At 43.2% G+C, this 16,020-nt stretch overlaps 1 protein-coding gene across 1 annotated transcript; it reads left to right on the forward strand.

Annotated features, from left to right (window-relative positions):
- The first annotated feature begins 1,152 nt into the window (after positions 1–1,152).
- On the forward strand, positions 1,153–8,029 carry LOC147913299 (ubiquitin carboxyl-terminal hydrolase 17-like protein 6). Its single transcript, XM_087418240.1, is given in 3 exon segments — positions 1,153–2,374; positions 2,377–2,517; positions 7,869–8,029. Coding segments are annotated over 3 exon segments (1,485 nt in total). The 5' UTR covers positions 1,153–1,191.
- Positions 8,030–16,020: the final 7,991 nt, after the last annotated feature.

The raw sequence follows: 16,020 nt of genomic DNA on the forward strand, positions 1-16,020 counted from the left end.
GTTTGTTGTTCCTCTGGGAGAGTGGCCTAAAAGGCAGAAATCTTTTTAACAAGTGTGTTATGAACTGAATTGTGTTCTTCCAAAATTCACATGCTGAAGTTTTAACACCTAGTGTCACTGTATTTGGAGATGGAGCCTCTAAGGAAGTAATTAAGGTTAAATGACGTCATAGGGTGGGGTTGAGATCTGACAGGATTAGTGTCCTTGTAGCGAGAGACAACAGAGAGCACGTTTTCTCTCTCTGTTTCTCTGTGCTCTCAAATGAGGAAAGGCTATATGAGCACAGAGCAAGAAGGCTGCTCTCTGTAAGCCAGGAAGAGAAATCTCACCAGAAACTGACCATAATGATACCTTCATCTCGGGCGTCTAGCTTCCAGAACTGCAAAAAAATAAATGTCTGTGGTTTAAGCCACTCAGTCTGTGGATTTTGTTATGGCACCCTGAGCAGCTATACCAAGTACAAACAATAACACCTTAGGAACATTAGCACATTGCAAATGTGAATGCCTGGAATAACTTATAAACACACACACACGCACATACACACACACAGAACGTATCCCAGGAATCTTTATCTCTATTTGGAAAGACTAAGACAAATCTATCCCCACCATCCTGATTCATTTCCAGCGTCAACATATTTATATATAATCTTAAGAATTAAGCATGTTTTAGGTGTTCTGTAAATAGAAATCATTGAAAAACATCCTCTAGTCTCTCTGGGGGATAAGCGTGACCACACCCTAAACCCTTAATCCAATCAAGTGTTTGTAGTTGATTGGTGGGTCTTGTACCGGATTGAGTGGGTGGAGGGAGCCATAAAAGGGATGAGGAGTTGGGCAAGCCTGCAATTTGGAGACTGTCTCAGGGAGGGAAGCATCCTTCTTCAACTTGAGGTCCCAGATGAGAAATCTTGTGAACGTTACTGCCAGAGACATGGAGACTGCTTCTCTCCACTGGGGGGATGAGTCTCAGTTTAATGTTTTTCCAAAACTCAAACCTTCTCAGTCAAATGTAAATGGTGCTGAAGTCCAATGGGGACACTCTCTACCTGAGAAGCCATCACCATCATCACAGACAGTTTGCAACCTGCATGACGGTTTGGACCCTGTGTCAACAGGGCTGGATCCCACAAAGAAACTTTCTCTAAGTTGGAAGAGACCTTATGTGGTTGGCGCTGGGCTTCAGAATATGGGGAACACCTGCTATGTGAATGCGGCACTGCAGTGTCTGACATACACACCACCCCTGGCGAGCTATATGCTGTCCCAGCAGCACTCGAAAACCTGTCAGAATCAGAGATTCTGCACGCTGTGTGCTATGCAAGCTCATATTACCCGGGCCCTCTATCAGCCTGGAGGTGTTCTCCAGCCCCTGCCAGAGCTTGTTACTGGCTTCCACAGACACCAGCAGGAAGATGCCCATGAATTTCTGATGTTCACTATGGATGCCATGCAGCAAGCATGCTTGCGTGAGTACAAGCACGTAGACCACCACTCTGATGACGACACCCTAATCCGTCAAATATTTGGAGGATATTGGAGATCTCAAATCCAGTGTCTCCACTGCCATAGCGTTTCAAACACTTTTGACCCTTACCTGGACATTACCCTGGATATCAAGGCAGCCAAGAGTGTGAACCAAGCCTTGGCACAATTGGTGAAGCCGGAAAAGCTGGATGGTGAAAATTCGTATTATTGTAGTTTGTGTCTAAAGAAGGGGCCTGCTTCCAAGACGTTGACTTTGCACACTTCCTCCAAGGTTCTTATCCTTGTATTGAAACGGTTCTCAAATTTCACAGGCAGCAAAATGCCTAAGGAAGTGCAATATCCTGAGTATCTTGACATGCATCAATACACATCTCAGCAGAACGCAGGACCTCTCATTTACATACTCTATGCCGTGCTGGTCCACGCTGGGTGGAGTGGTCACAACGGACACTACTTCTGTTACATAAAAGCTGGAAACGGCCAGTGGTATAAAATGGATGATGCTAAAATCACCGCCTGTGACATTACTTCCGCCCTGAACCAACAGGCCTATGTCCTCTTTTACATCCAGAAGAGTGAATTAGAGAGAGGCAGTGGGAGTGTGTCAATAGGTGGGGAACAAAGATGCGTCATGTCTGACCATATGGGCATGGTTGCAGCCCAGTGGGAGCCTGAAAGAGACTCTAGCATCACAATTCCTGAGTCAGAGGAGCACACAGAAGACACATCAATCAAGCAAGTCACCTTAGACCAGTGGAGATTCCAGCAAGTACACAACCTTCCAAAGCCTGAATTCAACCTCAGGAAAATAGATCCTGCCCTGCCTGCCCATGCGATTGTGATTCACCAGTCAAAATACAGAGATGGGATGAAAAAGAATGATCCTGAACAGGAAAACTACCCTCTCAACAAGTCAGCCAGGGAGATCTCAGCTCAGGGGTTGATGAACGTTGGCAAAGTCCCTTGTCTTGGAGGGAGAGCCAGAGCTACCAAGAGGAGGAACAAGAAAGGGCAGAGGTCTCTGGATGTATTCCAGTCATCTCACTACAGGCTTTGATGCACATGCCTGCACAGACACACACAGACACACACTCACTCACAAACACAGGCATATATAGGAAATATTGTGTGTTATAGGTGTGAATAATCTAGAAATGTTGAGGGAATATCTATCTGGGTGTGCTCACGGGATATGGCGTTCGGTGTGAACTTGTGAGTACTGACTTTGAGGTCTAGCTGTCCACAGTGATGCTATTGGAGAAGGCTGGATTTATTATGGGGTCTGAGGACATTTCCAGTTGTGCTGTGTTTGATTGAAGAGTCAGTTGGTGGGGGATGGAATATTTGAATTTTTGCAATTTGAGATACTTGTGAATCAATTTAGTGACTGTCAAAGGGTGCATCTGGAAGATATTGATAATAAAGTTTATTTTTCTGGTATTTTTTATTATATGTATTTCGTGGATATTACATGTATTTGGGGGTTGTCATAATAAGTCCAGTGGTGTGCTCTTGAGAAGTAATGGGCTTCATAGGCTCCACAGCTTTGAAGATGAGGCATTTTGTTTTGTTTTACTTTGTTATTAGTATTATTATTGTTATTATTTTTGGTTAGTGAAGATGAGGCACTCTTAATATAGATTTTGTGGTTTATACGTGTGTGACAGGTATGGGGGTAAGTGTGCACATTTGAGAATGCAGGTGTTTATGCATACAGTCTGGCTTGGGGCAGACTGGTGTTTTGTGTTGGGAGAAAGTTTGTATTTTAAGTGAACTCAGGGATGAGGGAAGTGTGTGTTTCTGTTCTGTGTGAAGACAGTAATTGGATTCACAGAGTTTTGCAGTTAGAGCGTAGGCAAATAATTATTTGGAAATTAGGGGCAGAAAACTTTCTGCCTTAATGATGGAGGCTTTTCATGGAGATGCAAATGTCTTAAGGGTAAAATAATATAAAATGAAATGCTTCCAAAATATAGTTTTCCTGTGTTTTTGGCTACATAGTATTAATATCTTTTAAAATTGTCCTGACTGCCTCCTCTGTCATCAAAAGTTATCTGCCAGCTTTCCTTAAATAAATATTGAAGGTCACACTGAGGGATTCCTTCAGACGTGTGGAGGCATAGTGTTTGTACTGCCATGGGTGCCCTGGGGAGGATGCCCTTACTTTTATGAGGCTCTTCAAATTTATAAGTGGACTCCAAGGGCCAGGAGCATCTTGTGCTGGCCTTAATGACCCAGGGAAGGCATCCTTACCCCACCAGAACCACCCAAATCCTCTGAGTATAATAAAGGACCCAGGAACTGCTCTTAGTGTCCTAAAAAGGGTGGAAAAGTGAACATGCAGCCTGGACACTCCTCAGAAATGGCTAAACACTCACCTGAGCAAGTACAATATTTTCTGAGTCCTTCAGGAAGTCCATGCCCCTCTCCTGCCTGCCTGTGTCTGAGGATGAACCCTCCACCAGGTCAGCACCTCACAGAGAAGTATGAACATTCTGGAGTCTGAGAATATTATATGGAGATGAGCAACCAGGTTTTAAGGGAGGAAATAAGGCTGGGGATCTGGACTATGTGTGAAAACGCCCGAACGTGATGATCCAGTCATCACCTTCCTTACTCTCTGTTCATATTAACAAGGACATTTACCAAGAAATACCCACGGCTACATTTGTATCAGATGAGATGTGTTTGAAACTATACAGATGCCAATCAACAGGAGAAAGGGTTAAAAAAAAAAAAAACCTCAGTGCATCTGCAAGAATAAATGGCAAACCACAGTGAAATTGAATAAACTAGAGGTACACATGTCAGCAGGGAGAATTTTCAGGAACAACTATCTGACTCAAAAGGTAAGGTGCAAAATGAAACTATGTTGATAAATGTGCATGTTTTCACTTGCAGAAAACATATATTGTTAAAAGTATACATGTGTCTACATATTAACATTTTTAATTGCTTGGAAATGGTAAACGATAAATTATTATGTATTTTCCAGGAGATGATTGGATCAAATGTGATTGGATCATGTTGATTACATCAGATTACCTTTAAAGATCACCTGCCCTTGAAGAGAAGCTGGTAAGGAAACTTCCCCACAGATAATTCCTCAGGCATCCTGGCTGCTGCATCATGTCCAGCAGAGTTTGTCAGCATCCACCCCTCTGAGAACCTACTGACACACAGGAGGGGGAGAGAAGGATTTCAGGTTGGTGTCCATTACAATGTTGGTCCTTGGTTTATACCTCAGATAAATAGTCTAATTGGAGAAAGAAGTATCAATGTGGCTTTGGATGTGGGAGTATGGATTCTTTAAGTTGTAATTGTATTTCTTAGGAGAGAAACTGATAAAATACATCATTCAAATGCAAATTATTACATGATGTTCAAATTCTCCTGATTTGTGTGGGGCAGTGTACGAGCAGTTAGGAATCTAGTGTTTTGCTGAGGGCATTTAAAGGCTAAATAATTTATTTTTCATTCTTCATTCAAACATATACATTTCATACTTATTAGAAATGATTTTAAAAGTGGAATGCTAAGGATAAAGCAGTGAATGTAACAGTCCACACCCTCAGCAGTGAGGCCCCCAGGCTAATAGGGAGGCAACATTTGTTTACGATAAGTTGTAGTTGGAAATTGCCTCCTCTCATGTCAAATGTGATCATCTGAATTTTGAAGAGGAAAGCATGTTTTATTTCAGATTTTTAAATATCATTGTCAGAGGTTAGATGTAGCATTCTCATATCGTTCTTTATTTTGAATGTCTTGGGAACTGTTGTATTTCTCTTATCTAATAAATTGTAATGTTATAACTTGCATGAAGTCTCAAAAATCAGTCATTATTGAGTGAAAATTGATCTTCAACATTTATATGTCCTTGTGTATGCAGGAGCCTCTTCTGGGAATGGGTGATCATGACAGAGGATGGTACATGTCTCCTCATGTGACACCACTTTGTGAAAATAAGAAAATGGTTATTGGTTTGATTAGTGGTCATTGAGGCCCTATCTTCCCCACTTGTAGAGAAGGTGCATGAGGGACATCTGTCTCTGTGTCTATGTGACCCATCGTCCCTTTTCAAGTGAAGCAGGACATGTGAAAATTAATACCTGAGCAAGACTGACCTAAAGCTTCAAGGAGATGAGGCAGATGGCAAGTCAATACAAACAGCACCAGCTCCATAGGCCCCAATGGGCAAGAACATGATGAAGGACAGAGGGGACCAGGGGGACAGAGAGCTCCCCACAGGAGGAAGAGGACCCTAGAGTAAGTGGAGGCTTGAATCTCTTGGGATGAGGGGGCTCCACAGAATTCAGCAAGAGGTTTTTACGTGGAATGTTCTGCATGCATAACTCAGTTATACCAGCCCATGCAACTAACATGACTTTCGACCCCACCACCAGGCAGATTGGCTCATTTAGACACTCTGAGTAGCAACCTCACCTTCTGGTTGCCATGTACAGCCTGGTGTTTGTCAGACCTTGAAATATGCCCATTTACTCTACAATCCTTCCTCCTAGCATCCCTCTCTAAGATGTACTGTGGCAGGGCCATAATATCTTAAATATCTTGGCACCTAGTGGGCCATATGCCTATGTCCTCTCTTTAAAACCTATATTCAACTCTCACAATAAGACCATACATTACCTTTGAAAGCTGACTGTGACTTCTGCTGTTTCACTCATCACCTTATCTTCCACCCACAGGTGCAGAGCAATGACTGCAGAGACTTTGGACACATAACAGGAAGCCTGAGCTGCCCCATGAGGTGCCCAGATGGGGCTCCACATCCCTAGCCCTTGGGCAAAATGAGGAGAAGAACTTGTAACCAAGGAGCCCCTGGAAGCCCTTGAACACAGGATCCTTTAACAAGACTGAAGGAGAGAAGGAAAAATGATAAAGGTAAGAACGTGGAAGTTTGTAACCAATCCTAGGCTATAGCAACCTAAAGAGACTTTATTTCTCAACCTCCACACCACATGCACAGCCATCTCAAGCAAGTACCTCCAACCAGGACACAAGTAGACAAGAGCTGCATATCGTCCAGGGGTCCACCCCAGCAAGGAGCTCATTCCACTCTTGAAGAAACACTAAGAGCGAGAGGAAAGGACACACGTGGGAACTTTGCACATCACAGACACAAAAACAATAGTCTAAACTAATGGGGAAACCTGGCAGACTACCTGCAGTTGAGGGATGGCTCTGAGCTGAGGTGAAGGGCCGTCATAGCTGAGTTCACAGGACTTCAGTACTTGCCTCACTCTAAAACCCCCAATAAGGCTGGACCCCAAGAATTTTTATTTGTGTTGTGAACTGGACAAAAAGTGCAGGCAAGAACTACAGGTGAGGTAGGCTTGTAGCTCAGAAACATCCAAGGAGACTTCAAGGGATAAAGCAACAAAATAGGATGGAATTGATAGAATGTGGTGATCATCTGAGGGTGAGGGTCTATTTCTCTTCTGGGTAACCTTGAATTGCTTCACTCCTATGCTCCTTTTGGGTGAGAAATTTCTTAAAATTCCATTCTGTTTAATGAGACTCCAACTTATTTGTGTATCTTCAGTTTTCACCTTTCCTTCAATCTTTGCTTTTGTGCAGTTACTTGCATGGCTGCCAACAAGAAGCTAGAGGGGCCATATGGAAGTGATTTAATTAGATGCCTCTAGAAGGAATATCTTTTAAATTGCAGTAAATATTCCCAAATTGTCCATCACACATATTAACCATAAAATGGTCTTAAAAACAGCATTAACTCCGACACTCACCGAAGAGAAAAAGCTTGTTTCAACGTAATCAACAGGACACAATATTTAAAAAAACTTGAGCCGACCCCGTGGCTTAGCGGTTAAGTGCTCGCGCTCCGCTGCTGGCGGCCCGGGGTTCAGATCCCGGGCGCGCACCGACGCACCGCTTTTCCGGCCATACTGAGGCCGCGTCCCACATACAGCAACTAGAAGGATGTGCAACTATGACACACAACTATCTACTGGGGCTTTGGGGAAAAACAAGAGAGAAGGACTGGCAATAGATGTTAGCTTAGAGCCTGTCTTCCTCAACAAAAAGAGGAGGATTAGCACGGATGTTAGCTCAGGGCTGATCTTCCTCAGAAAAAGAAAAAAATAATAAAAAAATAAATAAATAAGAAAACTTTTTATTTTCTGTCTGATGGAAAATTATAACAGGTTGATATTGTGCTTTATTTTTTCCTCATTACCACTGTATTGGATTTCCTTTCATATTAAAATGACCACTTGTAATAATTTTACAGCTAAATTCATTTTTATATGCACCCTGCCTTTTAGTTTGGTTGATTTCCAGTTACTATTCATTGAAAGGAAATCCTAATATATATTTTATGTGTGGTGTCTTCTCTTACAGCATACAGGCAGACCAATGCCCCTCCAAACTCTGAAAAGAAGTCTGTCCTAGATCCTGTTCTCATAGGTCAGCCACCTCTCAAGAAAACTGCCATGAGATGCCCTGAAGTGTCTCCTATCAAAAGACCTGAACTAAACTTCGTTTTGCCACCTGTAAAATAAAAGACACAGAGTGGATATCACGGAATCCCTCCAGCCTCCATTCAGGTATTTTGGCCAGGAGTCTACCATCATTGTCAAGCTCACAGACAACAGACCTGATGTCAGCTCGCATGATGTTTGACAGACTGCCACCAGAGTACTTGACCACGGCCCTGCCCTCAACTCTCATGTTTAAGCCAAGTATCCTGTTGTGAACTCAAAGCCAAACTTACAACCTCCCACTCTGAGATTTGGCTAGGACTCCAAACTCCACATCCTGGCACAGTCAAGAGAACTGCCCAGATCTCCTTGCAGGATTGCCCTTTCCAGACCCTCAGAAAATAATTCAGACACAGACTGCTCCCTAACAAAGCTGAGACCACACGATAGATGCTCAATAAATTTGTTCAATGTAAAAAAACATGCTGTTTCCTGAAGTCTGCCTTGCTCAGACCTTATGCTCACCTCTATTCTTCACTCAGTTTCCTGAGGGTAAGCAAATAATGCAAGCTTTTGGGGAGACCCTGGGTGATCTTCATTGAAACACACTGTGTTGGTATTGAGAGATGATGGTTGTGTGCCCTGTGCTTGCTTTCCCAGGCTTAATGCTACTGGAAGTGGGTCTGGAGGGATCAGCATCAGCATCACCAGGGTACTGGTTAAAAATCGAAATTGATGGGTCCATCCTAGACTTTAAAAATTATAATTTCCTAGAGTTGAGGCCTGTATATACAAGAAATCTCTATGTGCATTAAAGAATGAGAAGGAATATTAGCTAAACACTTTTCAGCTCTGGGTTACCAATGAAGTACCCAGGTTAATTTAGGGAACACCGTCATCTCAGAAATGATGCTGAGTTGTTCTGTGGTGGCCCCAGCATTAACGCTCTTTTAATAAAAGCTTCATGACTTTCTGACCCACTGATCCCTCTACTTACAGATCAAAGCCTAGGTAGCCCCACTGAAATCATTCAAATCCCAGATTACCATTTATGCATGGCCCTTCTATTCTCTGATTCCTGTGATCATCAGAGGATTCCAAAAGGTAAAAAATGTTTCCGTGCCTCGCCAGACCCTTTGAATTGCTAGAAATAAGGACCAATGCTATTTTGTTTTTGTTAGAATCTACAAGACAGTAATGGGGCAAGATTGAGGGCCATGAGACAAGGGCCTACAGGTAAAAATAAAGAACCACGGACCCAGGTCCCAAGGAGACTGGACCATTTCAGAAGTTATGGCAGGTTGGGGTGTGGCCCAAATGTGCCATCTTGACTTTTTCCGTATTTTTCACAACCTTGTGTGCTCAACCAGGGGCTGCCCTGCTCGGGAAGCACAGAATCCTGCAGACTGAAAGAAGCACTCGCCAATGGATGTCCTACAGGGAGGTAGGAGCAGTCATTTGTTCTTCCTAAGGAAATAATCTCCAGAGGTATGTGATTACTCTTGATCCTGGTCAAAGATTTTCCTAAATTAGAAACTGAACATAGCAGGTGACTTAAGTGATATCCTTACTCACCACCTCCCATGGATCTCAAACTCTGCGGCCTGCTGAAATCAGCTGGAGAGCTTTTAAACTCCCAGTGTCCAGGCCTCAAAAAAGACACCATAAATTAGGATCTCTTGGAGTAAGATTCAGACATACATATTTATTAAAACCCCCCAAGTGAGTCTTATGTGGTTCAAAGTCAGGAAGTCTGCAGACATGCTTATCTCACTTTAATCTGCCTAAGGGCAGATTGTCAGTATGGGCACATTGTCAGAATGCATTTATTAATGCCATTGGGCTGGCTGTGCCTGGGAATCTGTATTTCTAATAAGCCCTAGGTCCTACTAAGCTTCCCTTTACCCAGTGAAATAAACTTGGATGAGTAAAACTAATTTTGAAATGCTCTGCATGCTTACAAATCAAAATCTCATACTGTATGTCACATTCAGGAGAATTTTATTAATATTGAAAGAAAATTTTAAAACACAACTTTCTAATGACGTCGAATAAGGCAAATGAAAAAAGCTATGAGAATATTCCCCATCAGCATTTTCACTGAAATAACTCCACAGAGTCAAAATATCTCATCCCAAAAGAGGGTACTGTTTAAACTTTGCAAAGCACGTCTTGGAGCCCTTTACTCATTTTCCCAAAATTCAGAAATAGGCAAAAAAATAGAGATTAAATTCCTAATTTCCTATTATCTTCTAGTTTAAAAGTCACCCCTGTAATTTGACTCAATATTATCAAATGGATTTCACTATAAAACAACTTTCCATTCCAATTTGATAAGTATGGAATATCACTTCTGCTTCTGTCATGAAAGAGGGCAGTGTTTGCCTGTGTGTGTCCCAAACATCATCTGGGTTTCCACCATTTTTCCAGCCACAAGAGCTAGGAAATTGCTGATACAGTAGAAATAGCCTGCACCTGGTGACTTCTCCTCCACATTCTATAGTCACCTCCAGGTCTCCTGGTGCTACAGGACATGTCTTCATTGCCAGGAGGTGTCTTCATTGCCAGGAGGTGTCTCCTCCCTTCAGAGGAAGAGGAAACCTGGAGGTCACTATCGAGGACACTCAGTGGGACATGGGCACAGTGTCCCTCAGATTTCTCTGAAGTGGGAAGGCTCTGCCCAGGAGGGGTTGTGTTCTCAGCTGGAAGGCAGTGGGGAGCATTCAGGAATCTGGAGCTCTACCAGCCCTTGTCTAATCTCCTGAAAACCATTCTGAGGGGCTGGCCTGGAACATGGTTCAATCCTGGACAATGGGCCACAGTGTAGAGCTGGGTGGTATTCAGGTGAGGTCTGTTGTGTGGAGGCTGGAGGTCAATGATTTGCCCCCGGGCATGCATCTTTCTGGTCTCCTGGGGTGCTGCTGTGGGTCTGAGTCCAGTTGTCCATGGTAGAGGCTGGAGTGCCTGGAAAAGCCCCAGATGTGGTCTCTGGGTGCTCTTCTAGGGGGTCTCGAAGGGACTGAGTCTCAGTTTCTTTTGGAGGTTCTGGAAAGTCTGAATGGGAATCTAAGCACATCTCCTCCTTGGTGCCTTGATGCTGATTTTGGCTTCCTTGTCCAAACTGTTTGCAGCAAGCTGTTGGCAGGGATAGGAGTTGACATCCAGATACATGGTTTGTGCCTGGGGGTTGAGGCCGTGGCCCAGGCCATGTGTCTTGGAGGGAGCCTGGGGATCTTCCAGGGAGGAAAAATGGGGCTTCTTGTCCCTCAGCTGGACAAAGAGGGTAGAATCCTGGGCAAAGCATTTGAGTGCTGGGTGAGGATTGTCAGGGACAGGCATTTCCTGTCCATTATTAAGTCCAGGAGATGATAGAAGGCTCAGTTCAGGTCTTTGGAAGACCGACACAATGGCAACCATGGACCTCATGTCAGGTGTCTTCATAGGTGGCCTACATGTGAGATTTAGAATCACGACTTATTTGCTTTGGCTTTGTGGAAAGGCATCAGCCTCTTTGCATGCTGGTAGATAACACACAGAAACTATGTATCAGAATTTCCTCGCCATCAAAGACAAATTAAAATTAACCAAATAAACAAAATTACAAAAATCAAGAACTTATAAAACTAAATTGAACAGTTCAACATACACAAGTGTTCCATTTCAATAGAGTGAGGGACTCAACCTCAGTGGTGATCAGGAATAAATAAATAACAATTTCACCTCGATGAAGGGTTACATTGGATAAGAAAATATAAACGTTCTTCATAACAAATGTCTCTTGTTAATGAAGTGGAACTGAGCTCTTTCATACACTTTTCTAGGGAATGTACGCGGCTAATGCTGTTTGGGAGGCAGTTTGGAGACTATAAGGTGTTTTGATGAACGATTTGCAGGTATGGACCGCTGCTGAAAAGATGCCTCTTCTGGCTTCAGGGATTATACATTGTGGAAACATCTGAGAAAATCACTTCCACATCCCTCACCAGCATACTGTTGGCAGACCTGCAAGGAATTGTGCCAAACCCAAGAAAGCAACAAAAATAACATCTGAAAAGCACACTAACTGATCACATTGGCTGGCATAGAATTAACAATTCCCTCTCACAGAAGGGGGTTGAGACAGATTGGGCTCACCCAGAATAGAACAAGAGGGGGGACCAGGGGAGACTCACTCTCATGTAGTCACAGGACTCTGTTGACAAATTCCTTCCATTCCAGCTGCCAATTCCCTTGGGGTCTCCTGGGATATCTTTGCAGTAGAGCCTTGCTCTGCTGCTCTTGTTGCCTGCAAAAGAAACCATGTCAAGTGGAAGGAACTCAATTTCCTGTCCCCAGTTGGGACAGACATTTCTGTGGCCCACATACATTCAGTGTTGGGTTGTGAGATAGGTCTTGAAGCCCTGGGTCTTTGCCCCACCTCAGATTCTTCCCCCAGCTGCAGAGACCCCTGCAGGTTTTCTCATAAAGTCCTTTCATTTAGATTCCATTGCTTTTCTCCCTATCATGGGCAAAATTCCAAAATGTTCCCCAACCGCTCAGGACTGTCCCAGAATAGAATGAGCTGCTGAGTGTGGACTCTGGAGGAGAGTGTGCTCCTTTCTCTTTCTCTCCATGTCCCTGTCCTGGCCTGGAGGTGGCTGTGCACACCGTGTGGAGGTTTAGAAACAGCTGACTCACCTTGAATTTCAGCCCAAAAATAGTTACACCCTCCTAGGTTCCTCACCTTTGACTATGCTCCTTCTCTCTCTCTGCCTTGTTGAAGGGCCCTGGGTTAGGTGCGACCTGCTGATTCCATGGTTCCAGGTTCTCCTTCAGCTTTTTGGAGCCCAAGGGCTGGGGGGCTAGGGACCCTTGCCAACGCACCATGGTGAACCAGATACTTCTCCCCAAATGCTCTGCGGTCCTTGCACTTCACCTGTGGGTGGAGGAGGAGGTGATCACTGAGTCAGCAGAAATAATAGGGCGATTTCAATGTGAATTTAAGGACAGATTTAGAGAGGCGAATATTGATTTGGGAGAAGGGACGGGACATATGGCAGTACCTGTCAGGATATTGAAGGTATGATGGTGCTTTGCAAAGCCTCTGTTAGGGAAGGACATGGGAGGAAGGATTGGAGGTCTCAAGGTGAACAGAATGAGCCAGATGGAAAGATTGAGACCAAAATCAAGTGAGACACGACAGGAAATAGGAAGTGAGGTTGTTCCTCTGAGTCTCCATGTGTCTGGTGATGTGGTCCCAATGCAAGGTATCCTTTCATGGGAAAGGACAATGGAGTGATGGACACAGAACTGTCCGTGTCCAAACCATGTCTCTGGATTCCATGCACATCCCTGGTTCGCCACAGGCATAAGCCTCCACACTTCCCCTGGGATCCTCCTCCTCTGGTGGAGTAACTCTCTGCACTACTGGTCCCTTCAGTTCCTTCTTCCCTTTCTGGGCATTAGAGAGTCTGGAGGGCCCGTGCTGGGTGGAACGGCCTGCCATCTGCCTCACCTCCTTGGATTGTCACGTCAGTGTTCCTGGGAATTATTTTATTTTATTTTATTTTATTTTATTTTATTTTATTTTATTTTATTTTATTTTAGAGGAAGATTGGCCCTGGGCCAATCTATTTGGCCAAAGAAAGACAGTATTTCCTGGGGTGTACCCAATTATCCATGCCAAGGGAATGCTGCAATGAATGCTGGGGCACACGTATTGGAAAGTCAAAAATAAAGTAAATTTTCCTCCTGAAAATTTGAATTTCCTCTTTGACATAAGAGGAGGCAGTTTTGAAATTCAAATTCACATAGAAAAAATGTTTTCTCCTCTAGTAGACTGGACGCCTCACAGGGCCAGCCGGGTCAGAACTATTTTATTTTATTTGTAATCTTCATGCCACAGTTTTTTTATTTTTTTATGCCCCAATTTTAACAAGTTTCCAGAAATGTGAACTGAATATGTTTGAACTGAAGATGAACAAATCAGTTTTTTAGGCTTTAAACGCCCGTAGCCAAACCCAGCAAATTTCCGTATCTACTTAGCCACCGCCCCACACACATCAGAGGCTGGGGTCTATTTCCTCTGGAATTTGAACCTCATGTAATCATTAGCATTGAATATGATGTGTTTTATCCATCTCTTTCTCAGAATTCCTATGAAAATTAAAGAATCTATACCCCAGTGCCTAAAGCCACATCACTCTCTATTTTTCCTAATGTCCCCTTTCTCAGAGGGATCGTCTGAGGGGGCACTTTGTAATGGAAACCCACCTGAAATCCAGCTGTGCTCCTCCAGTCCGATTCTCGACAGAGGGGTGCAGGAATAGCTTGCCTGAACGTGATCCAACTTCCAAGGTGCCTGTGGAAGTGTCAGAGGGGGAGTTTCCAATCTGGGCAGACTTTTACACTGTTTGTAGGTCACGTGACCTTGTTAAGGGGATTAAGGGGATCTCAATCAATCCATCTAATCCTCTCACCCTTGATCTAAGCAGGTCATGAAGCCATGAACAGTGCTGTGTTGTTTAGAGTTTTCAGACATTTTAAAACGCCGTCTACTCTTGGACATACTTTTAAGAATGTCTATTTTCTGTAAGAAAAATAAACTTTTGTGCCTAGGCCTGTTTCCTTCTGTACTTTGTATTTCTGTTATTGTGGCAAACAATGAGTGTCATAATATTTACAATTTTAATACACTGAAGTGGAGAGTTTTATGGCATTGAGTATATTCACATTGTTGTGCAATCATCACCATCATCCATCTCCCAAGCTTTTACGTTTCTCTAACTGCAAGTCTGCATTTATTAAACACTGATTCTTGACTCCTCCCTACCTACAAAACATTCCTCCTCCATACTCCTTTCTATCTCTATGAATTGGACAGCTCTAGGAATTCATAGAAAAGGCATCATACAATATCTGTCTTGTGGGACTGGCTTCCTTTGTGCTTTGTATTGTGACTCAAATAATTGTTCTTGAGGACTCTCCATGTTGACACATGGAGGTATAGTTCACTCAGTTTCACAGTGCTTTACTACGAGTTGATGTCTAGGAATTGGAGTTTTCTTTTTTAGCCTCATCTCTGATTGGTTGATATTTGTGTTATTTTCACCATTTCTCTTCCTCTAACAGTCAGGCCTGTGAAAGTGTTAGGCACATGTCTTCCTATTTATTAAGGGACAGTTGGGAATGGAAATGCCATTTATCTCATCTGGGCAATTTCTCGGTTGGTCCAACAGAGGATCTTGTCCTGTAAAGCAGATCAACAAATACCACCCCCAATAGCACAGATGGAGTGTCTCCATTCCTCCAGATTGTTGATACTCTTGGGAGTTTCCACAGTTTGTGATTTGCATTCATTTGCAATTGTATGGATTCTTAAATTTGCATTTCATTAATTATTTATGAATCGTCTCACAGCATCTGGGTCCAAGGCCCTGTACCCATGTCTTGGTCCCACCCTGTGCCCACCACTGGGCAGCAAGTACCCCCTGAAAATTTCCCACAGCAGCCTGAGTCCTCATCCTGGCCTCCTCTCATTTCAAGGACAGACTGCCCCTTTAATCTCCCTCCACTGGCATAAGTTCTCCTCCTCACTCCCGCTGCTAAACCAGGGTGGAGCTCGCCACTCTGAGGAACACCCTCCCAAGACAGGATAAAGGGATCTTTCTTAGAAAAAAGATATCATACCTGTAAATATATCAATTTGCATACACTGTTTCTGGTTCTGTTCTTTCAATTATTAATTTTTCAATTATCTCCTCATCTTTTAATAGAAAATCCCTTGGGATTTTGAATGGAACTGATGGTATTACCCATTAATTAGAAGATACAGTGTTGTTTTGTGATTTTTTTTCAACTACGATATGTGTTAACGACCACCAAATTATATGTCAGTGCATTTCAATTGGGGATATTTTATATTCTTTCATAAAACTCTGTAAAGATTTTCCTAGATATAATGTATGAATCTATTTATTTTGGGAAGGAGGGCTATTGTCATTAATCCTTCCTCTAAATTACATTTTAATTAAAATAAATTATGCCTGAATCCTACATCTTGGTAGTTTTATAATTTTGCTGAATGCAGCTGT

This window comes from Ceratotherium simum, chromosome 28 (assembly GCF_057802395.1).
Source record: "Ceratotherium simum simum isolate JZ-2026a chromosome 28, ASM5780239v1, whole genome shotgun sequence".
NCBI classification, from domain to species: Eukaryota; Metazoa; Chordata; class Mammalia; order Perissodactyla; family Rhinocerotidae; genus Ceratotherium; species Ceratotherium simum.